Here is a 24,688-nt window from a genome sequence, read left to right on the forward strand (position 1 = left end):
TGTAAATTCAAAAGAAACACAAAAGAAAAATGCAGAAAATTTGGGATGTTTGGGCAAGGATCCAGAAAGAGTGGTTTCAGCTTTTCTCTAGAACAGAGAGAAACTATGTTACAGAGTTACAGCAACATTGGAGGTGCTGTGTCTGAAAGCCAAACTGGGAAGTGCCAACTCGGGGGACAATGGTGACCCATGGCTTTTGGACAGGGATCTTCCATAGACTTAAAAATCATGTTCTTTGGAAGAACCTACAAGCAGCCAAGGGGTAGAAATAAGGATTGAGAAAGGAAGAAATGTAAATTAAGAACATCTGAAGGTTCCATTAAGGATAGGGATAAAATATAATAATAAGAAATGAAATGAGGAGAACCAAAGAAGGAGGGGAAAGGCAGTAGACATGTCAAATGATTCCCATGTTAAATACATGAATATACATGAGCTGACCCAGATCTAGATAATGAAAATCAGAGCTAAATTCACAGTCAACCATGAATGATGCATTCTATTGCAGCAAGCAGGAATTTTGTCAGGAAGGTGAACAGTTACCGGTGAAGATAAATGACTTCAAGAAACTAGAAAAGGATCTAGGCAGAACAAATACTTTGAGTACTTGGAAATGCAATAGCGGTTTACATACCAAGGCCAGACATTTAAGTTTGAGAACCATCTTATTTAAGTGATAAATGGATCTAGCGAAGTGATTAAAATGACCAAAAACAGGACACAGGATAATGTCACTGTACCTGGTAGGAATAGGAAGAGGGATCAGAGAGAGAGAAGAGTAATTTGGAAAATATGTCTTTCAGAAACAGGAAGTGGAACCTCAGGAGGATGTGGGGGTGCACTAGAGTTGTCTAGAGAATTTGAGGTGGGGGCAGCTGGAGGTAATATGAATCTCCTGACACATGAGAAAGTCTAAACATTAGTATGATGATGCCTGACTGACTGATCACAGAGGGGTGCTTAGAGAGGCAGACGCTGATCATTCCTGTATCCTGTTGACTGTAGAGTCATCAATGCTGGCTGTGTGGCTCCTGGTGTTACTGACATTTCTATTTAATGATCCCAGTGCATCACTGTATGGTCTCTCGGTGGTGAAATAATTCATATTGAAACAGTTGGACAAGAGGAAGTTTGAACAAACAGCATCATAAGGGTGATGCATAAAAACTTGAGTGCGAACACTTTCTGTATTCATACATAGGTCTCAGTATCTCTAGCAGAGCATCCATGCTTTGCAGGATGACATATGAACTGAAGCTGTGAATACAAATTAGCCAGATATCACACAACTGTTAACTGAGTGGTCCTCAATGCTATTTTTTTTTAAATTTTTATCCAAACTCTAACTCTGCATACAGATATGTATGTCTCTGTTTTTAGAGCCCATTCCATTTTGCAACAGACTTTCTGGTATTTAATAGGAACTACCTTGGAGTTATGGGTTAACTTGAGAACTTTCATTTTCAAGATAGCTAATGCACTACAGAGAGGTTCTATAAGCCTTCTATGTCTCTCAGTGGAGGATAATAGTTTTTCATTTAGGTTCTAAACTTGACTTTTGATAATTTCTCTCTCTCTCTCTCTCTCTCTCTCTCTCTCTCTCTCTCTCTCTCTCTCTTTCTCTCTCTCTCTCGGTTTTTTTTTTTTGGGGGGGGAACAGTTTCTCTGTAGTTTTGGAGCCTGTCCTGGAAACTAGCTCTTGTAGACCAGGCTGGCGTTGAACTCACAGACATCCGCCCTTCTCTGCCTCCTGAGTACCTGGATTAAAGGTGTGAGCCACCACCACCCAGTTTAACTCTTTCTCTTTTGAGTTACTGTTATCAATGGTATAACTTCATAGATAGGAACTGTGTGTGTGTGTACATATATATGTGTATATGGGCATATGTATGTGTGTGTACATGCATCTCTGTGTATGTATATATGTATATGTGTAGATGTGCATGTATGTTTGTATATATGTGTACATGTGCATGTGTGTGCCTGCATGTATATGTGTTTTTGCATGTATGTGCAGGTGAATGCGACAGATATAGATGTCTTATCAGAAGAACAATAAGTATTTTCAAAAACCAACCAAGAACAAATTCAAATTTCTAACATCAGGTCCCAATACACATATAAAATCAGTGGATAATACTAGTATAGAAAATAAAAAAAAATAAAATGTCTGTTTTCCAGTATAGTGTTTGTCTGATGCTTCTTTTTTGCTTTTTGAGTCAGGGTTTTTTTTGTAATCTTGGAGCCTGTCCTGGAACTAGCTCTGTAGACCAGGCTGGCCTCAAACTCACAGAGATCCGCTTGCCTCTGTCTTCCAAGTGCTGGGATTAAAAATGTGTGCCACCATTGCCCAACCTTTATCTGATGCGTCTTACAGAAAATGAACCGTGACTATTTAGCATTTATATGTGGTATCTGCTCAGCCATCCCTGGATATTAGGAACTCCATTATAAACCATTCCACAAAATTCCCATTCTTTTCAGCCCTGTGCTGGAATTCATGACATGCTCTGGATTCTAACTATTCTGGGAAGCCAGGAAAAGGACTCATGACAGAAAGTCCCCTACTGCACATCACACTCATTATGGATACAAGTATTTTCACAGGGACTCATGAAACTACGAGTCACAAAGGGTCTGGGTCTGACCTTGTGTCCTAAATCCTTTCAAATGCTCTGGTTTAAATAATCTATTTAGCAAAGCTACTAGAAAAAGGATAAGCAAAGATTTCTTCCAAATGTCCAGAGAGAAATCTTTTGGGCTCTATAGGCCACATGGATCCTGCTGCAGCTACTTACCTTGGCTTTTGTGGTGTGAAGGCATCACAGAATAAACAAATGATCTTCCCCGTGCTCCAATAAAGTTTTATTTAAAGAACAAGCTTTGGGCCAAGGCCCACCAACCTTAGTTTCTCGATCCCTTTATTAGGTCAATAAACTTCCAAATTATTATTTACATTTTAGCAAGACGCTCAATTCTAGAAAAGGAAGACTTATTGATACAAAACCCTGAAGTGAACAAAATGAAGAAAAGTCACCAAAACAACTTCTCAAATCACCTGACAGTGGTTGTGAACGTGACCAACTTTTTCTTTGCCTCACGGCACAAGTAGAATTGTAGTTCATGATAAACATGCATAGGCCATTGTCCCATAGCCACTGCTGTGAAAGGAATAGATTTTCAAATAGAAGACGATCGCCATTTATAATGGCAGTAACTTACCAATCTTGTACGGCATTGAAGGATTCTTCATTGGTGATGTCATACATTAAAATGAAGCCCATGGCCCCTCGATAATAGGCTGTGGTGATGGTCCTGTATCTTTCCTGGCCTGCTGTGTCCTAATGAACAAAACAGTGACATCCTGTCATAAATGAGGCAAAATAATTTGGGGAAGTGATTAATAATTTGTAGAGCAGTCACAACATCATCTAAAATGGTGTGTGGATAATGCACAGATGTTTTTTCTTAGTTTTGCTTTTCCTATTGATGCTCACAAGTCAGCTTTGCAGTACTCTGAGCAATTTCTCCCTCTTTCATTTCTTCCTCCCTCCTTCCTTTTCTCCCTCCCTCCCTTCCTTCCTTTTTTCTTCTTTTTTGTATGAATGAAGATCAAAGTTTACTCCATACCAACCAGCATAAAACTATACAAAAGAAAAGATTATACCAATCTGAAATTGGTAACTCTGAACATATTCTAAAGTTAGAGGAATACCTCAGCTTCAACACGATACCTGTATAAATTGGCTGTCCATGAATATAAGCTGAATATAAGAACAAAAGGAACATGTTCCTACTTTGTAGGAGGTTACAGTTCAGTGTCAGCTTAATCAGCTATAGGATGACAATAAAACACCTTCTTTAATGTCTGAGCTGGATGAGCAAATGTGAACTTGAATTCCTGCTCCTCTGTCCTAAGGTTGGGGGGTCATGGACAAGCATCTAATACTTTGTGTATTAAACCTTCTAAAGCTACGCAAGTACACTGGGGTTTCAGATCTGTTCATACAGCATAGGATACAAACAGGGGCTAATAAAAGACACGGGCAAGGTTTTATTCCTGAGACATTAATGCCAACTTAAGGTTGTAGAAGGGAGTACTATATGCCCAAGGCATTGGCATTGCATTTGACAGTAAAATCGGGACTCTGAGATATGAGATTCATGTAAAGGCGCTACCTATTCCAGACACTGTGCAGGAAGAACTGGTTCCTCAGCTCACCCTATGGCTCCTTCTCTGTTCTCTCAGGATTGAAAGCATCATTTCTAATTGGCTTTCTCATTTCCCCCACTCTGGAGATAATGCTTAGCTGTTTCTCCTTTCATAAACTCTCTAGGAACCTGGCATTTTGAACATAAGCTACTTTCTTTCTAACTTAGCATGAACCCTCTTTCTCATTTATCCCTAAGATGTCTTTTTTTATAAACAAAGTGCACCCCATATCCCTCTAAGACCAAGTAGGCCTTGAGGGAGAGCTAACTTGTTGGGTGATGGGACAGAAGGTTTCCATACCATCAAAAATGACATTGAGATGTCATAGACTCCATGTTCGATTTTGAATTCCCCCCATAGACATCTTGCCAGTTGGATCCTAACATCCAGATACACCGCAGAGAGGAACATAAGATTGTTCACAGTTCTTCAGTACTTTGTGTGGCATGTTCTTCTGCCATTACAGGGTCAGAGGAGAGTGACCAGAGGAGGCTGGGTTCAGTGAATGTGTCTAAGTGGCACTAGAAGCAACTTAGACAAGAGTGTGACTTCCCAAAGCCAACAAGAAGACAAGCTTCTCTGAAGAAGGCTAAGACTGGTCTGATTAAGATCTTATTAGAGAAAATAAGGATTCAAGTTTAGATGAAACAGATTAGAGCATTCAAATGCACAACAATTAAGGAAGCTTTTAGAAGGCCCTTCCAGTGGCAGAAAACAAAAGAAAAGGAAATCATAATAGAAAGTATGTTTGCATTATGCCAGAGAAAACAATGATTCATATCTTTAATAGGGAAAGCAGTATTAAAATCATTAGGAAGACTATATATTCCAATTGCAAATGGCTAATTAGTAAGAAGTTATATTCTAACCATAACAACAGAAATAAAAATGTCCAAGTTATAGTCTCAAATAATAAGAGTTTATTGGCAATTATTTGAGTATTTTATTGTGCTTGCTTAATGTTTTATAAGTATTATGAAAACGTAGGTGCCTGGAATATTAGCTGCAAATAATTGGAACAAATATAGAAACTGACTGGGTAGAAAGCAGCTAGTGTTGAGTCCTTTTCTGTATTCTCAGAGACTCATGAGCTTAATTTAGTTCACAATACACGTAACCATGAAACCAAGATGAGAACACACACAGAATGACAGAGCCAGATTCCAGATGGGCATGTTTAAAGAACAAGGGGTAGTCAAAGACATGTAGGATGTTTTGTCTTTCTGGTGAGCAGAGTCCCTTGTTACTAGTCAGACAAAATCATTTAAAACCTTCCCCTGGTATCGTATTGTTTGGGACATAGTATGCATGAATGCAGCTTACTCCCCACCCCCACCCACTGTCAAGTACCTTCAATCAGCTTTCTTTTCCTTCTTGGCATAGACTGAATATCACAGGGGCAAGCAGGCGACACCATGCCAGCTCTCTTCCCTGCACAGCACATAGGTCTTCTCTCATTTTGTCATTGAGGAAAATTGAAAACACACAGGAGTCACCGAGAAAGGTGACCCAGACCCCTGTCAAGTTTGTTTTCAACACAGCCTGCTGATAAATGTCTTGGAAAACTGTGACTTTATTTCTCTGACCTTTTCTGGTGATAGTGCCCCCTTCTCACAGGATGCTAGTTCCATTGTGATGGTAAAGACACTCTATTGTCATAAAATGCTTCAGCTTCATATCGTGGCATTGTTTTTTTAATCGCCGAGAGAGCAAAAATCCATTATACTGTAATTAAAATGTTACAGGAAGATGCTAGAAACCACAGGGTTGAGTAATCACTACATATCAAAACCTGGGGGAGAAGCAGAGAAATAACTTTAAAGAAAAAAAAAAGAAGCAGAAAGAAGAAGCTTTCAGATAGAAGTTAAGACACACAGCAAGGGGCCAGATTTCCAGCATCATTCTGACTGAGCTTAGAAGCACAATCCAATTGGAAGTATTTGTCACTGAAACACGCAGGCAGAACAAGAAATTGTACCAAAGAAGGTAAGTGTAGGAAGAACCACAAATAGGAAAATTCCCACCATCCCCAGTTTGAGGACAATTTGAACATTAAACCTAATCTAACACTCTCGCACCAAGCTGCCTCCCTGCTGGCTTTGGCTTTAAAAACAATTTCAGGATTACAAACTTAATGCCATTTTCTTACCACTCCACTGGGAAGAGGAAGGCAGGAAAACGCTTCGTTCATTGCATTTGACATTTGCTAATGATGACAAAAGGTTATATTCAAAATAACGGAATATTTTATAATGTCAAGTGCCACTGCTGCAATTAAACATGAATAGCCCAGAAGAGAGTGGACAAAATGGCGTCTCTCCTCGCTGGGCTCAGACGTCTCAGCGTTATTCTTCCTCCTGGTTTACTAACAGCTGGGCCTATCTGTTGGTTTCCTGTAAATGTCATCGCCTCATGAAGAAAAAAAAATGTGATTGGGAATCCTCTTCCCCTCCCCAGTGGCTGGGAAAATGACTGCGAGATGAGGAATGCTTCCAGCAAGAGTATTTTTCCTCTCTTTATAGGGAAAGAATAGCGTTAGTTAGTTCAAATATTTTGCTATACAAATACTGTTTTTAGGACTCATTTTTTTTTTTTTTGATGTAACGGTGGGTTTGGTAGCAAATGCTTGACTATCTGTCAAGAAAAGATCCGTAAAATGAAACATAACAGCAGCTTGACAAAAAGTGGCTAAGAGCTCCTTCAGTGCGAGCTGGGCCATTGCTGTCTTTGGTTGTTGCCTTCAGTGATTTTCCCAGCGGAACTCTCTCTTAATTGCATGCACAGCACTTCCAGAGTATTCCGAAGTCAAGCAGAGATAATGCACAGTTTTAAGACCAGAGAAATAGCTTTCATTTGCAAAGTATGGGTTACACTGCGATTTATTTCTTCTTTCCACACTTATTTCCATATCACGTTAAAGGGAAAATGGAATGGCCTATTAGCAAACAAATGTAATGCAAGATAACCACAATCAAAATACATTTATTAAAAAGTCTACACACACACACACACACACACACACACACACACACACACACACACGCTCACACACACACACACACACACACATACTTAGATTGAAGAATGGAAAATAATGGCATGAGATAAAGCAGGCATTTTTAATAGATAAAGAAACCAAATCAAACTTCATTAGTACTAACTGAATGACAAGATAATTTAATTAAAGTAAACGACATATATAATATATGCAATGGAAAATCGATGGATTGAGGTAGGGGGTAAAAACACTGTAATCCAAGACATAAAACCTACTTTCACCAATAAGTATCCAAATGGGCACAAAGAATGTGGAATAAGAATCCAGTCATTCAAGCAGAGGGTGACCCTTTAACTAATATGTAACTACACTTTTTCTTCAAAGAATTGTTTGAAATAATCAAGAAAGAATAAATTATGCTAATATAGTTTAAAATTACTATTGATCCATATATCAACCCAATAAATCTCTAATACACATTTATTAATAGTCAAGGAAGATAAAGATACATTACATATATCCACTCTAGGTAGATTTTGAATCCTGCAAGATTTTACTCATTAAAAGAACTTTATTAGGCAGAACACCATTGTTCCAAAAATAAAAAAGATCAAAATTGTAAAAAATATTTGCCATGTACCAGGCATCATAGTGATTTAAAATTGTGACAGAGACAGTTTATTGAGAGATGGAGTCCTTTCGTTCATGACTGTTATAGATTTGTTATCTGGAAGTTTTCATTCCAGGCCCTTCAATGTGACTTTATTAAAGAAAACGGTCTTTGCAAATGCATCTAACATAAGTGATGTCATATAAGATCAGGTGGTTTCTACTCCCATGACTAGAGTCTTCATGAAATGGGAAGACACTGGGGCTGGAGAGATGGCCTCTTGTCTATAGAATATATACTGCTCTTGTAGAGGACCCAAGCTCAATTCCTCAGTTATGTCAGAAAGTTTGCAAGTGTCTAGAACTCCAGCTCCAGGGGAATATGATACCTCTAACTATATATGCTAGATGTCTTCTAGCATCTGAAGACACCTGCATCTATAAACACATACCCCCTCTTCTCTCTCTCTCTCTCTCTCTCTCTCTCTCTCTCTCTCTCTCTCACACACACACACACACACACACACACACACACACACACACAAAACCATGCAATTAAAAATGAAAAAGGGTATTAAAATAAAAATAGGGTCAAAGCACAATACACATAAATAAGAAAGCTATAAAGGCATGGAATGGGATTGGAACACTGCACCTACAAAAGAGGGTATGCCAAGAACTGCAGGCTCTCTGTAGAGACTAGAGGACAGGCAGGGAAGACCAGCTCTCCTAGGCGGCAAGACCCTGCACTACACAGTCAGATTTGCAGCCTCCAGAAGCCTGAGACAATGAGTGCTGGTTGTTTTGCCCAGTTCATTTGTGATGCTCCAATAGGCTGCACTAGGAAATGAACGTAGCCACCGATCCTGATTTCCCACCTTTGTGAGCAGAGCAAAAGCAATATAAATTTCATAGTTACCTGCACAATGCTTATTAAGTTACTGAAGGAAAAAATAAAGAAAATTAAAAGTAGCCTTACAGAGAAGTCTAAGCATAGCCTTCCCATGACATCAGGAAAGACCTAATGCTTAAATTAGGTCCGGACTGTCTACCTACCTATTCTAGTAATTATGTCCCATCAGAAAATTGAACCAAGTTGTTTGATGTGATAACATGTATGTGTTTTCTCACATTAGAATTTTTATCCCTACATGATTGAGATACTGTCTAAAAATAAATAGTTAATGTCATAGCAATCAATTATAGCCAGTTCCCTTAAAAAGCAAAATGACTACACATCTTACTCTCTAATATGTTACTTCCCCCAAGATGTATTTAATTTTTTATTACTATAAATAGGCATGAAGCAGCATTCGATTTAGTCTTAAGAGAAGGCAAACAAAAATAGGAGTCTTAAATGTTTTATGCCCTCTTGCTGCATATTTATTTGTGGAGTGAGATACAAACATTTTCGTTATCACACTTAGTCCTTCATTAAAGTAAAATTTACAAACCACTTTCCACTGCTGCCCTTGTGCAAGCAATCAGTGTGAATCCACACACACACACACACACACACACACACACACACACACATTTTGTTACCCTTACATCTGTGAAAAGGAGCCCACATTTTAGAAAAGAATAATAATAAGATAGTCTCTAAACACTCCTTTTAATCAATCTAAGTGTTCTCCTAACCTATATGGGAGATCTTATTGATCAGATTTAACTTACTGCAATGTTTAGCTGTGAAAACCCAAACCTTCATTTTACAGTGGCCTCTACTCCTAAGCAAAGACTAATAAATTCAGCCCGAGGCAGAAGGATAAAACTTGACCTATTATTTCATGGTAGGGTTGCCATGGCAATTCATCTTTCCTGGCAGAGAGAAACAGCCATATATAGCTCTTTTACAGGGGGTCTTTGACTCTGCTGTCAGTAACACCCCGATATAGCTCCCTATTACATATTTCTGCTCATGAACATCAGAGACACTTTTTAGTAAACATGACTTAAATATTTAGGTGAACTCTCTTTATGATCTTAATAAAATTCACAACCCAGACAGTAGAAATGCATTTTTTTTTGTTTCTTTGAAGGAGTTTTGTTTTTCTACAATTGTTTGTCACAAAGATACAGGGACACCATTTTTATTTTCTTTCTAATTAATCTCTTTTTGATATGCTTCTTCCCAGTAGGATTTTGATTATACTCATTTTTTTGAAATCCTGAGGCTTACATACATAAATGTAGGCAATTTTGACCTTTCAGTCAAGGTGGGTGATTCTTCTTCTTCACAGAGCACAACACAAAATGCTTGCATCCGATCAAATGCACAGGGCTTACAGGGTAGCAGGCTTGTGTGTGAGACTTTTACCTTAACTCGGCCACTAAGATTCAAAGCCACTCCTCACAAAGGATGAAGTTTTTACTCAAAACAAGCTCAGAATCCTGGCTGGTTGTATGGTCCCTGTGTCTCAAGCAATGGGGCTGTTGATCTGCACTGAACAGAAATAATTAGTACCTTGAGGACAGCTGATTAGAGAAGGGAGGCAGAAGAAAGAAAGAAAGAAAATCCCATAGGTTAGCATTATGGATATGTTATGCGAGCTTCCCTAGGAAAAAATAAACACTCCAGCAAGGACGAGTTGCTTTAGTTAATCTACCTACCTCCAGAAAGCCTGCCATATATACAGCTAAGTGTTGAGAAATAGGTGGTATTCTCATGGGGGACGGGAGTTGAAGAAAGGTTAAACTTCTCTTACTTGCAGTTTTGAGGTGGGGGGGGGATGCTGGGTGACTCCCTGAAGGTGTTACACAGGAAGCCAGCACTGTGCTGTGGGACAGGAGCCCAGAAGAAGTCAAGCAAAAACTGCAGCTCCCCGTCTGTTCAGGTAGGCAGGCATCTTTCATCTTTCAGCTCTCCTTCAGTCCCTCACAGGGAAAGGAGGAGTGGAAAGTACAAATGGCTTCGTAAACCCCTCTTTTGTTTCACTAGCAGTCTGGGAATCTAGTCTGTTTTATCAAACACAAATATGAATGCCAAACAGGGTATAAAAATGGTGATTTCAAATAGATTCAACAATCCTGAGCTATTGGTTTTGTTTTTAAATGATGGACTTCTCTTATTTTTACTTTAAGAGAAGCTTTAGATTCTTGTCAAAATTGAGTAAAAGGTATGGAGACCCTATATACCTCCTTACCACCCGTACCCAGCATCCCCCACCATGAACACCCTTGACTACAACAATTGCATTCATCACAATCTATGAACCTGCATTAACATATCATATCATGCAAAGTACACAGTCTACCTCAGAGTAACCTGTGATGCTAAATGCCCTATAGAACATATCTGTAGTGATGTGTGCCTCCTAGTATCCTTACCTTTAAAAAGTGTTCTTCACTCTGCCTGATTTTGTTTTAAATGTAAAAAAAGTGATAGGAAACCTATGACATAAACTCAGATCATAGCTTGGGAAAGGGTATAGGCAATTGGGCAGAACATTGCTATAAATAGTGACCGACCGTGGAAACGGGTCAGGGAGCGAACACATGGACATTTGTTTATCCTCTCAGCTACTCTCTAAAGGACTCAAACAATGTTGTAATATTGCAGAGATTCTGCCTGAAATTTGAAAATTCCACAGGTTCTAAGAATGAGCAATGTAAAGCCAAAGCTACTTTTGTCCTAGCAGTATATATAGACAAAGGAAAGGTTACTAAGGGAAAATTCTTGCTTAGGCTAAAGTAGCTTTCATAACATGGAATGGAATAAAAAAATTTAATTCATGACCTGATACAGTTACATGATTTTTGGTAGCTAAATTCCTTTGCGTTTTCACTTTTTGGCTGAGATAACAACACTATTTGCCTTCTCTAGGCTGTTGGGATAATTAAATAGTATCTCATGTGTATCAAGTTTGAAATAAATGGGAACATCCCAGGCCCTGCAGCAGCAACAAGGGGACAGAACAAGGGCTTTGTAGTTAGAACAAAAGGAATCCTTCCATACCTCTGGGATGCGAATGCTGGGTGACATTAGAAATGTCCTTTAACCCCGCTGAATAGGTTTCTTGACTTTGAAAATGAAATAGTACCTCACTGAGTAAAATGAATGAATAAGAACAGATTCTCTATTCATTATAAGAAAATAAAAATATGACCAGCCACATTAATAAGACCCAAGAATTGAAGTTATTCTGCCAGATCCCAACAGGAAGTATGTGAAAACAAAACTGGACTTATCAATAGAACACTATTCCTCACTCATCCATCCCCTAGAGTAGAAGAGAAAAGAAGGGCATTTGTCCTTCAGGATCATCCAGTATCTGCATGCCCTCTTTTCTACTTCCATCTGCCCTGCCATAAAAAGAGAATGCTATTCAGAGATGAAATGCACAGTTAAACCCCTACCATGATTATCAACTGGTGCTGTTCTTTGATTTCTCGAAGGATTTCTGCTCACTTTTATTTCAATGACTACTATGATCTTTAATGAAGCAAAAGACCCGATAGGTTACATGAGTCCAAAATTAGAGCAGAATTTCCATATTTCAAAGCTATTTCAGCTGACCATAAAACAACTTAAATGTGTGGTGGATGGAGTCTCTGAAATATAAAGAGACACAATGGGGAATGAACATGTAGAAATCAAATGTCTACAGTGTTTCATTGTATACAGCACATAGGAGGACGGCACACACAGCAGGCATGTTAATCATGAGATTGACAGGGTTGTCTGGGAAGCACACTGGAAAACAAAGGCAAAAGAGCTATCTGAGAAATGGCTGCCAAGGAGAAATTCTTGGGATGTTCCAAAAGAACATAACAACTCTCTTAGTTGGGGTTTCTATGACTGCGATACAACACTATGACCAAAAATACCTGGGGAAGGAAAGGGTTTGTTTCAGCTTGCTGCTCTCAGGTCCAAATTCACTGCTGACAGAAGTCAGGGCAGGAACTCAAGGCAGGAACCTGGAGGCAGAGACTGGAGCAGAGGCTACAAAGAATGCTGCTTGTTGGTCGCTCTCCTCGGTTTGCTCAGGCTGCTTTAAGTCATCCAGAACCACCAGGCCAGGGAGGCACCACCCCCAGGGAGCTGGGCCTTTTCATGTCAATCATTAATCATTAAGGAAACACACTATGGACATCCCTACACTGTGTAGGAGGGCCTTCAGTGTATGTGTTGCTTTTCTTGATTAATAAAGAAACTGCCTTGGCCTGATGGGGCAGATCTTAGGTAGGTGAAGAAGACAGAACTGAATTCTGGGAGGAAGAAAGCAGAGTCTGGGAGAAGCCATGGATCCTCCACCTGAGACGAACACCAGTTAGACTTTTACCCAGTAAGCCACTGCCATGTGGCGATACACAGATTAATAGAAATGGGTTAAATTAAGATGTAAGAATTAACCAATAAGAAGTTAGAACTAATGGGCCAAGCAGTGATTTAATTAATATAGTTTCTGTGTGGTTATTTCAGGGCTAAGCTAGTTGGGAAGCTGGGACAAATGAGCGGTCTTCCTGTTACACCTACAGGCAGATCTTATAGGTCTACTTTCTCAATTGACAATATCTGTTCCCAAATACTCCAGCTCGTGTCAAGCTGATAAAACACTAACCAACACAAGTAGCTCTAATGATACACAGGTCTGGGGAAATGGCTCAGTGGGTAAGGAGCTTGCTGTGTAACTGAGAGAACATGGTTCACATCCTTAGCACACACTAAGACTAAGACTAAGACTAAGGCTTAGTGGCATGGTCTTGGTGTCCAGCCTGTGAACCCAGTACTCAGGAGGCAAAGACATGGGGATCCTTGGAGCAAGCTAGCTACCAAGACTAGTCAAACTGATGAGCTGTAGGGTCAGGAGAGAGGTCCACCTTGATATATAAGATGGTGAACAATTGCTGACGCTACCAATTGTTGACCTTGGAACTTCACATTCACACTTGTGTGTCCACACACACATGGATACCCACAGACATGAATACATACACACATATACCAAAACCATTATATGCAATTGCCTTTTATAAGTGGGTCCAATTCCTTGTTTTTTTTTCTTTAAAAAAAAACATTCTTCCAACTTAAGTGATTCCAAAACTATAATGAGGTTATAGTATAGCTAAATCAAAAATATAAACACCAAAGGCAATTATAAACAGTTCAGGATCAGGACTCTTTCTCAGTTGTTGAGTCATAAGAAAATAAAGAGTACTCAGATTGAGGTCTCAGGCAGTGTGGAACTTCACATTTCCATATGATATAATATAATACCAAGTTTTACAAGGAATAAAGTGACCTGTGACCTCTTATGATAAGTTTCAAATGAGACTTCAAGTTTGCACAGCTGATTAAATGACAAACCCTAACTTATCCCTCCACATTTTGGCTATGTGGAAACTATCTAGAGTTGGCCTTAGTTGCTGCTTAAGGAATTCACTTTTCCTTCTCAGTACTGAGCAGACACAGATTCAGAGCTGACAGTAGTGCTCGCCGCCATGACTGGAACAACTGAGATCACAGGCTGGCATCAGAAGCCTGCTACAAGAAAGACTTTGTTGGACATGCTGAAGGGACACCTTAAGAAGGCTTCAGTCACCCAGTGATAGCTTTCTACCAGCCTTTCTCTCAGCTTTGAGGATTCGAGGTAGTCCTTCAAGCAGAATTGCGTCTTCATTCAGCTCAGAGCTAAAGTTTATTGAGGGAAATGGGGCTGCATCCTCACCTGCACTAAGGGGAGCGGTTTAGAAATCATCCTGGCTTGAGGACAGGACTTACGTCTGTACAGGGTGTGCCACACAACCAGGGAAGAGAGCAAAGTGAAGAGCAGAGAGTGAGCACCGTGGGACTTGGGAAGCACTGTGGGGTTCAGGGAGCACTGTGGGGTTCAGGGAGCACTGTGGAGCTCAGGGAGCACTGTGGGGCTCTGGGTCCCCTTCACACTGCTATGTCATTGGTGGATTTGAAAATGTCAAACCTGATAAAAAAAGACCCAAGAATACAACACTTGGAACCAGGTTAAAGATACTGAAACCTGGTAACAGCTGATGGACAGAATAACATCTATCGCATTTATTTTAGAGAACCAGGGTCACATTTGCTGCTGTCAGAAAAAGCAAGCTTCTAAGAGTTGCCAATGAACCAGTCCTACAATTTCTAGGTCAACAGAAAATAAGAAGAGAAAGTCAAAAAATGAGAAAGGACCTATGTTGATGTATGTCTTCACTAGAAACGAGATAGGTTCTCTATAGTGTATAAAATGTTTAAGAAAATGGCCTTCTTTTTCTTTTTCTTTTTTTTTTAGGCATGGCATTTCTCTGTCTTCTTGGCTGTCCTGGAACTCACCATGTAGAGCAGGCTGGCCTTGAAAACACACAGAGATTCATCTGCCTGGCTCTCTAGTGTTGGGGTTAAAGGCATGCATCAGGACACCCGGTACTTCAAATTTAAGAAGGAAGGTTATCTAGGACTAGGACATATACAATTATTTTGGGGGGAAATAAAAGGGACGTATAAGCAGAATTTAGGGTTTTAAAAAGGTTTTCATAGTGAAGCATTGCCTCACGATTTTGCAGCGTTGCCAACGGAGCAAATCCGCTTAAAGCATTTTAGGAACCACCTAGCAGCTCAGAAAAGCATTTTCTCACATTTCGGTTTCACTGTCAACATGGTTGGTGGATGGGGAGCCAGGATGCGTGTTCTGTCATTCAACTTCCCATTTTCATGCAGATCGTCCTTCTAGGGCTCCTGTGCCAGACTGTGTTTTTTCTTACTGGGCAAACAGACTGTGTTGTCTGCAAAGCTTGATGGGAGAATCGGAGCAGAGGTGCTGGCACCTAAGGACCCTCTGCAGGAAACACTAAGCATCTCCGGCTGGACCCGCCTCGGGCTGGTTACCCCAGCCTGAGAGGATTATGCTGCGCTAAGAGGCTACCCTGTGGCCCCTGTGTTTTTCCCTCTGCTCCAAGCGACAGGCTACAAGCACAACCTGCTGAGTTACCTCACAGCGTGAGAAGCAGGCAGATGGGCAAGAGGGTAAGGCTGTGTTTGATTAAATTCATCATACTTCCTGGAAAGATGAAGGGATGATTCTTGGTACCCAGAGATGTTGCAAGCTGCTGAAAAATGTGGCCAGAAGGAGGTTTCTTTTCTTTGGCACTAGTATTCTGACGGTGCTCAGAGTTGGCCTGGGATGCCGTTTTACCTCTGCCTTTGAGGGTAATAGTAGGATATCAATCCCTTCTCACTGTGGGGGCCAGCTAAATATGGACAGGTCACCCAAAGAAAGTTCTTTGCCAGAGTAGAATTTGGCCATTGATAAATTTAGTAAGAGGCCAGAGTCTCTGCAGTTTACCCTCAGGCAATGCCTGGCTGCAGGAGGAACCACAAGCTGGAGATTACCTGATCCCCACCCAAGAACAGACCATTCAAAGGAAATGCCTAATATTTCAACAATTGTAGATAGGATCACCTGCCAGTGCACATTCACCAGGACATCCCTAGGCAGATGTCAGCCAATCAGAGGTCCTGAACCTCAGAAACCGCTCACCACCACCTTTACTACTATAAAAACCCAATTTTAATTGAGCTCGAGGCTCTCCGGATATTCCAATAGGTTGAACATGCGGAGAAACCGAGTTTGCAAACTTGATTAAAATAAAGGCTCTTTGCTTTTACATATGGGACTTGGTCTCCTTTGTTGACTTTTGTGGGGACCCTAAGGATTTGTACATTACACTCACCAGTTTATTTATTTTAAATTGTATTTAACAGCTAGGTGCAGCTGTCTCAGACTGGGCAACTGAATCTGGTGATCTGCACATGCTGATGCTAACAATTTTACCAGAGGCGGATGAAGAATGGTACCCCGGGACTGAATGATGCGGTTCATCTCCATGGTTTGAGCTGGTGACTCTGGGTAAATCAGTCAACTTCTTCACAGTAGTTTCTTCAACTGACAAATGAAGCTTTTGAAAACAGAAGGTTCTGATGGCTACACATGTTGTTACATGTTGGTTAGCCTGGACTATTGCATGAAGTGGAACATGCAAGCTGCCTCATCGTTGCTCTTTACTGTAGCATGAGGGGGCCAGCTTGTTGGAGTTTCTGTACTGCCCGGTACCCCACAACCGGCAAATTCCAAAGAGAAATCACACACAGGACTCCATAAAGTTATAAACTGATTGGCCTATTAGGTCAGGCTTCTTATTAGTCCTTGTAACTTATATTAATCCATTACTATTATCTATGTTAGCACATGGCTCAGTACCTTTTCCAGCGGGGCAGCTTACATCTTTCCCTCTCTGGTGGTCTGCGCAGAACTGGAAGGTTCCTGCTTCCCAGAATACTCCCAGTCTCTTTGCTCCACCCCTACTTCCTGTCTGGCTTTCCCGCCTATACTGCCTGCCTGGCCAATCAGCGTTTTATTAAAATATGATTGACAGAATACAGACAATTCTCCCACACTTTACTTTTGCATATCTTCTTAATATTCATGATTTGAGTTTTCAAATTCTTAAACTTTTCATATAATAATGGAAATATTAATATGGAATCTAATTTGGGAAACAATTTTCAAGATACAGCTATAAATCATTAGTTATCACTCCTGTTTGAAATAAGTTCACAGATAAAGAAATAAATTTATTTGTATAAATGGCTGTACTTTTTCAAAATGTTACCCTTTTGCTCAAAAACCTAACAATGATGGTTATAGTTGCCTGATTTGCTAAAAGTTGTTATGTTTTACAAATTATTTCTGCCAGAAAACCTACTGGTGAATGAAATGTCCAAGGTGGTTAAACAGTAAAGATATACAAATAAATAAAAGTAAAAGGTTGCAATGGAAAAAGATAGACAAAGATGATTGCGATGATTCCTGGAACCTTCTCTAAGTTGACTTTACAAAGAGATTAAAACTTTTTTTTTCCAGTGTTGACAATGATTACTTAAAATCAGAAGCTTAATAATAAAAAGTATATCACAGTGAATTTGATAACTTGTTTCAAAAGAAACTTATGCATTCTACAAGACATTTGAATGTGAGATGTAAATTATTGATAATATTGACTTGAAAAACGACAGGGTATTGGAAGGGTAATGCTATAGATAATTTTTCGTAACTATATTAGATATTAAATATTTGTGAAAGAACAAGGTCAAATAATAGTGATTTTAATTCGGTGGGCAGGTAAGAACTTTCAGACATAGATGTTCTGAAATTAATAGGCTAGAAAAAGAGAGTTATCAGATCAGGAATTTATTTTACACAACTATTTTAATCACTTTTTTTCTTGTCTTGTTTTATTGATTTATTTAAGTTTCTTATCTTATAAGGTAGGGTAAGAAATGAGGAAGACTGGCCATTTATTTCTAAATAAAAGACATAATTTTGGGCTGGATGCTCAAGGCAGAGGCTGAAAAATAGGCATATCCAGAGGGCACTTAGGCTGTGTGGAGCAAGCCTGAGGCTATCACCTCAAAAAGTTAGGGTAAAATTAATGTTTATTATTAAATGTGGCCAAAATGAGTTATTCCCAAACACAAGAGGCTTCTGTACTTGGTGTCTTATTTATGCTTTTTTCTAGATCATTCAATGTTGTTGACACTTGATAATTTTTATTTGAATTTCCAAAAGTTACCTAAATTGCCCTAAAAAGTCACAAGAATAAGAAAGTCTCTCTTTTATATTCCAGGGACTGACTGAAGATTGCTATCTAGCACCTGCCCCCCATTATTAAATGCACTGCGGGGCTAGTGGGAGCAGTATGACAACAAGGAGGGGTCTACTGAGCTGTAGAGACAAATGCAGCCAAGTGGCAGGAAGATGGGCACTCACACATCAGCACAGAGACATGTAGAATTCAGTTTGTTCTGTTTCCAGATACACGCTAATTAATTTGGGAATCACAGGACACCTCTCTAAAATGAAGGGGGAGAGAGAGAGAGAGAGAGAGAGAGAGAGAGAGAGAGAGAGAGAACATACAGGGAACATTGGGGGTAAACAGTGCTTGGGAATAAATCATTTTATGCACGGAACTAATAGAAAAGTGAGTATTGTCTAGCTGCATTCCACAAACCCAGCTAGAAGAGACTCATGCTTCCCTTTACAAGATGACTTCTCTTAACTTTATTGACATCCATAAATGGCCATTAAAGCATGCTTTTAAAAAAACCCACAGATATTAAACCCAAGTAGATCTTACTTCTTTTCCTGATAAAAGTATCTGGATTTCACAGTATAAAATTTATCATGAACATTTTTAATAGTTTATGGAACGAATTCTACTCTTTTTTTTTTTTTTTTTTGGTCTCTGAAGATTCCAACTAACATGGGCACTGGAAAATTCTAGACAAGAAGTCAAAAGAATTTAGTTCTGTCTACACTGGAGATGCCTCTACAATTTTTTTGCAATGAAATTCAGTCATGAGAAGCTATTGTTTTTGTCAGAAAAATAGTTTGCTTTACCTGTTCATTGAATGTGAATGGTTGAAAATGAATCCTATGATGGAGAAGATGAGCAGGCTTTACTAAATACTGGAACAAGCTAAAAGTAGCAGTCCCTGCACTCTCTACTGATGACTGACTGAGAAGGCTGCTCTTGCCATGGGTACCAGTGATTGCCAGAGCTCTCCAAGAAACTCTGCTGTGGGTGATCTGTGAACTGCCCATTAAGATCAAGCTAACGGCTTGAAAGAACTATATAATTTCTCTAAGACTCCATTTAGCATTGAGAAAACTGCTTCATGGGAATGTAAAGTCACAATGATCTATCCAAATCCAAAGTCTAGCTACTACCAAGATTAGTCAATCTGGAGGCCACATACTATTTTTAAGCCATCCCTTTCTTTCTTTATTAACAAATGTTTACATTTCTCTTTTTCATAGCAACTCACCTTTAGTTACTATATATCATGAACATCTATTATACTACCATGAAGCTTGTGCTGGATTTTTTTTTAATCAAAAATTGCTGCTTTATAACCCTTATTCACCATTTAGATCAGATCGAAGCTACCCAAAGCTATAGAATGTTTTATACAATGAACAATATTGTCAAAGTACATAGAGCTAACTTTTGGAACAGATAGCTGTTCCAAATACATAAATGCACAGATATTAATAGTCTTCTCTACAAGATTAGTTATGGGGGGGTTAAGTTTCTGATAACTCCTATAAGTCTTTTATTTTATTAAAAGCAAAGGTTATTACATTCTACAATGATCATCTCTTCAGAAAGAGCACAAAGGAAAATAAATGAGAGGGAAATGAGTAAGGAAAAAAAGGACAAGAAGAGGAGAAAGACACAGAGATGTGCGTCTTGTGCTGAGGAAGAAGAGATGAGGACAGACAGACTGACGGGTGGGAATCTGCGTGAGAGGAGAGTGATAGGGAGAGCACAGAGAAGAAGAAGAGATGGGGACAGACAGACAGACAGGGTGAGGTCTGCATGAGAGGAGAGTGATAGAGAAAAAGCACAGAGAGGAAGGAGAGATGGGGACAGACAGACTGATAGGGTGGGGTCTGCATGAGAGGGAGAGCACAGAGAAGAAGGAGATGGGGACAGACAGACAGACAGGGTGGGAGTCTGTGAGAGAGGGTGGTGCTAGAGAAAGCACAGAGAGGAAAGAGAGAGACTGGGAGAAAGAGGAGTGAGGTAAAAGGAGAAAGGGGAATCTGTGGGTAAAAAGGAGAAAAGGCAGGAGGGAAAGAAAGAAGAAAGCATAGAGGGCCAGAAAAAGGGGGGAGGAAGGAAGAGATGAGGGAAAAACACAGATAGATGTACACAGAAAGAAGAGGGATGAAGAGAGAGACTACATAGTAAGTGCACCAAAAGACATCATTCTAGGCTAGAAAGTGACAAGTGTCTATCTTGATATGGTCCCCTGAACTATTAAAAGAGACCAACTAAGCCTCTCTAAGGGTGACAAAACCTGGAACTGATTCTGCCAGGAGATGAAGGTATCAAAATTCTGTAGGATCAAAGGATAACCTAAAGTACACAATGTGAGAAAATGTGGGCTGTTTAGGTTCAACAGGTAGTTGACTTGGTTAGTGTACAATTTGCCTACATGGCAGTAATCTTGGAACTATGATTGGTAACCCTCTAAGCCAGTGGTTCTGAGCCTCTCCAATGCTGTGACTCTTTGAAGCAGTTCCTCATATTGAAGTAAGACCTACATAAAATTATTTTTGTTACTACTTCATAAATGTAGTTTTTCTACTGTTATGAATCATAATATAAATATCTGTTTTCTGATAGTCTTAGGCAACCACTGTGAAATGATTGCTCAACCCCCAATGTGTCCCAAATCACAGGTTGAGAACCATTTTAAGCTGTCAGAAATTGAGTGAAGTGTGTCTTCATCAGCAATTTTTAAATTAGCAGGATGGAATAGAAAAAAATCAGTGTATTTTCCATAGCAATTATTTTGCAAGCATTTCTCTCCCTTTTTCACTCTTTCTGCATGTGTGTGTGCAAATTGTTTCATTACACACACACACACACACACACGTTGATCATTGATTGAGATCAGAAAAATTTTGAAATTATTGCTTGTCCCTTCAAAGTCATAAGTGCCCAATAAAGAATTAAGGCCAGACTTGGTGTAGGAGGTCTTTCTTTCTATGTGTTGCTTTCATTGGTTGAATAAAGAACTGCCTTGGCCTTTTGATAGGACAGAAACTTAGGTAGGTGGGAAAGACAGAACTGGGTGCTGGGAGAAAGAAGGCAGGCAGAGAGCTGCCCTTCATGAAGCTGTCAGGTCAGACATGTTGAATCTTTCCTGGTAAGCCAGGACCTCATGGTTCTATACAGATTATTAGAAATGGGTTAAATCAAGATGTAAGAATTAGTCAAGAAGAGGCTGTATATAATGGGCCAGGCAGTGTTTAAATGAATACAGTTTCTGTGTAATTATTTCGGGGCTAAGCTAGCCGGGTGGCAGGATGCAGGGGATGCAGCCACGCTCCTCTTACTATACAGACTAGATTTGTATATTAGGAAGAGATCACTCTTGCTTTGCGATGAACAAGACAAAAGGTTCTTCAAGGTGTCTCCTGCAGTCTTCAAATGTGAGAGTGGACAACCTGGCCAGAGGGGTTTTGCTAGTGTGATTTCACTTGGGGTATCTAGATAAAGAGATCATTCTGGGTCATCGAGGAGTCTGAGCTCATTGGAATATTTCAAAGGTCCTTAAAAGGAAGATGAAAGGCACAAAGAGCAGAGATGCAGCAATGTTATCAAAGAAGGGGAAGTCCAGACCAAAGATGTCAAGCTCTGGAGACTTTGGGCGAAGAGTCCGGGAGCTCAGGAAAGCAGCTAGGTGTCTGACCATTGAATTCTCTTTGGGATCTCCCAGAAAGAGCACGCCACCACAAGACTACTTTGGATTTCCCATCTCCAAATTATCAAGATGAGAAAGTTAAGTGTTTCAAGTCACTAAAATTGGAATTACTGTGTTACAGAAATATAACTAAAACAAGGTCTATAAGAGTAGACTTTCTGTCAGGAAACAAAAGGCTAAAAAGTATGTTTAAAAAGAGGCAACAGCAATATCCTGGAGAGAAGGGCTGTGCTAGCTAAAGTGGAATGGAAGAGGCTATAAGGGACTTTTGAGGTGCAGTTGGTAAGAATGATTTTCTTCTGCCCTTGAATAACCAATATTATGATTAGAAATTATGACAATCCACCTAAATGACCAGATTCTCTCTTTTCTTGTATTCTGAGTGAATCTCATGTACAGGATCAACAACACTAACCCCTGGAGTATGGAACTCCATAGTTTGCAGTGACAGCAAGCTTTCTTCTTCCTCTTTGGATTGGGTATCCTTGTTTTGGGGATTATTTCTCAGTTTATGTCACATTCATATAAGCCAGAAATTCTTCGGTGAGATTTTTCTGGCATTCATTAATTAGTATTTCCTAAACATAGGAGAAATCTGAGCTGCTTCATGAAGCAAATTATCACTGGACAGTTAGCTGAGGCTTATCGACTGGCAATTACTGTTGTTGTTACCCACTGTTCCGCTAAGTCTGCAGTTAGCGTCATTTTTAGCTCAAGTCTAGCAAACTCATATCTGAAAAGAAATAGTGACAGAGGAGCCAACTGGCATGCAACCACCATCCACCTGTCTGCCACACACTGGTGCTAGAAATATAAAGCAGCACTTGGTACAAAATCAATGCTGGTGTGGCTCCTCATCCTTTGAAACTTGGCATAAAATATGCTTTGGAGAGCGAATGCACATTCTGCAAAGACAGCAGGCTATTTTCGTATCTAGTGGGTGGACAAATGAACCGCAATCATTTCTAGAAGGACTTTAACTCATGAAGGCCGACAGGATGATGCTCTTCCCCACTAACCGCAAAAGTAAACAAAGACAATCACGATGTCATTTTCAGGCACTGGAGAACTGGGTGGTTTGGGTTGTTAGCAGCATAAAACGTCTTTGGGTTCTTGGCTACTGAGCTAGTGATTATTTTGAGATTTAAAGCCTAAAGATGTTTTTGCAACTCTATTTTGAGGATTATTGGGCTTTTACCAAAACTGGTGTGGTTGTTGGAAAGACCTTACATACATTAGAAATCCTACCTCCTTCTAGCTGACTCTGTTAGTGGTGTTTGTCCTTCCCTGGGCAATTGGATGGACAAAGAGGTGACCTGCTATTTATAAATTTATTTCTAGGTCAAAAGTATTGGCAGATATCTTCCCCTTTTCACCTTTATTGTCTGACTTTAGGACGACTGGATCCCTGAACTAAACTTGACCCTGTGTGTCATGTGGGTCCAAGAAAAGTGCAGTGGGGAGAGGCATCAGTAAGGCAGGTAGAAGCAAGCAAGCGGCACCACCTAATGCCATAGTTCCCTTGAAGGCCTCTGGCATGAAGGTGCTCAGCCTTATAAGCACTGTAGCTCCTGCATAGGCCTTGTGTATCAGGACCCTAGGCTCTTGGGGAAGATCAGCTTTAACAAGTCTAAGTCGAAGTTCTGAGACCTTAGCCTTGAAGACTTGCTTGCTCTTTTGAACTTGTCCTGGTGACTGGGGCTTGCAGGTTTTCTTCTCAGACTCCCGGCAGGCTCCAGCTGCCCCCTGATCTCCCCTGTTCATCTCTCTACTTTTGTTTGTTCTGGATCATCACCCACCAAACAGAAGTTGTTGATGAGCTGTGCTCAGAAGTTAGAGCTGGAAGTGGGAACCAGGCACTGGATACAACAAGCTGGGCCTTCCAGACTGTAGCGTTAGCAATTGGAGGCCAGGAGCGGTTAGATTTGTGTGCACCTGGCTGACTTCTTTGGATGTCAAGCTGCCTTTTTAAGTATCAAGCTGCCACAGAGGCCCACACTTTTCAGCTGCCAGTCACTTGTCAAGCTTCTCCTGCTGCTGTTCCTGCCTCCCTCCCTTAGGGGTCTATTGTGTCCATGTTTCCAGCTCAGCTTGCTCTACTGAATGTAAGCAAGGAAAGACCACTCCAAAAGAAGCTTTTATTGAGCCTGAAGTTACCACATCAATAGAGGCAGCACAAGAATTTATCCCAGACAACTCATTGAAGCCAAAATAAGCAGCCTGCTTACATTGCCCAGGTAGAGGTGTTTGGAAAAACCACATCTATTTGTCTGGGCCAATCACAACCCTTCATTTGGGAGAGCTCAGAGCCCTGATTCATTGTCCTAGTCAATGTCATTAAGACTGGTGTCTTAGAACAGCCACAGCCCTGCTGCCTAGCACTTGTCACAAAAGCTGTTTCACCAGGGAAAGTGCCTTTATTGTGACCAAGGTGGAAATGTTACCCAGTCATCTATAGTTCATGCTTGCTTATGACAGTTAAAAACAAATCAAGTGTAGATAATTTCAAAGAGCATTGGTTGCCGACACCTTCAGGAACTGGGCAATCAGAGCTATAGCCTTTAGCATAGTTGTC

The 24,688-nt window shown here is 40.1% G+C and overlaps 1 protein-coding gene across 3 annotated transcripts in view; it reads right to left on the minus strand.

The window, feature by feature from the left end:
• The window catches only part of Rab3c (RAB3C, member RAS oncogene family), a 199,098-nt gene that overhangs the window by 94,861 nt on the left and 79,549 nt on the right, over nt 1-24,688 (minus strand). For all 3 annotated transcript variants that reach the window (XM_085676724.2, XM_085676725.2, XM_048443002.3), the window contains exon 3: nt 3,223-3,341. In XM_085676724.2, coding sequence (XP_085532850.1) covers nt 3,223-3,341 — 119 coding nt within the window. The remainder of the gene's footprint in view (nt 1-3,222; nt 3,342-24,688) is intronic.

This window comes from Myodes glareolus, chromosome 15 (genome assembly GCF_982192425.1).
Source record: "Myodes glareolus chromosome 15, mMyoGla1.1, whole genome shotgun sequence".
In the NCBI taxonomy this organism is placed as follows: Eukaryota; Metazoa; Chordata; class Mammalia; order Rodentia; family Cricetidae; genus Myodes; species Myodes glareolus.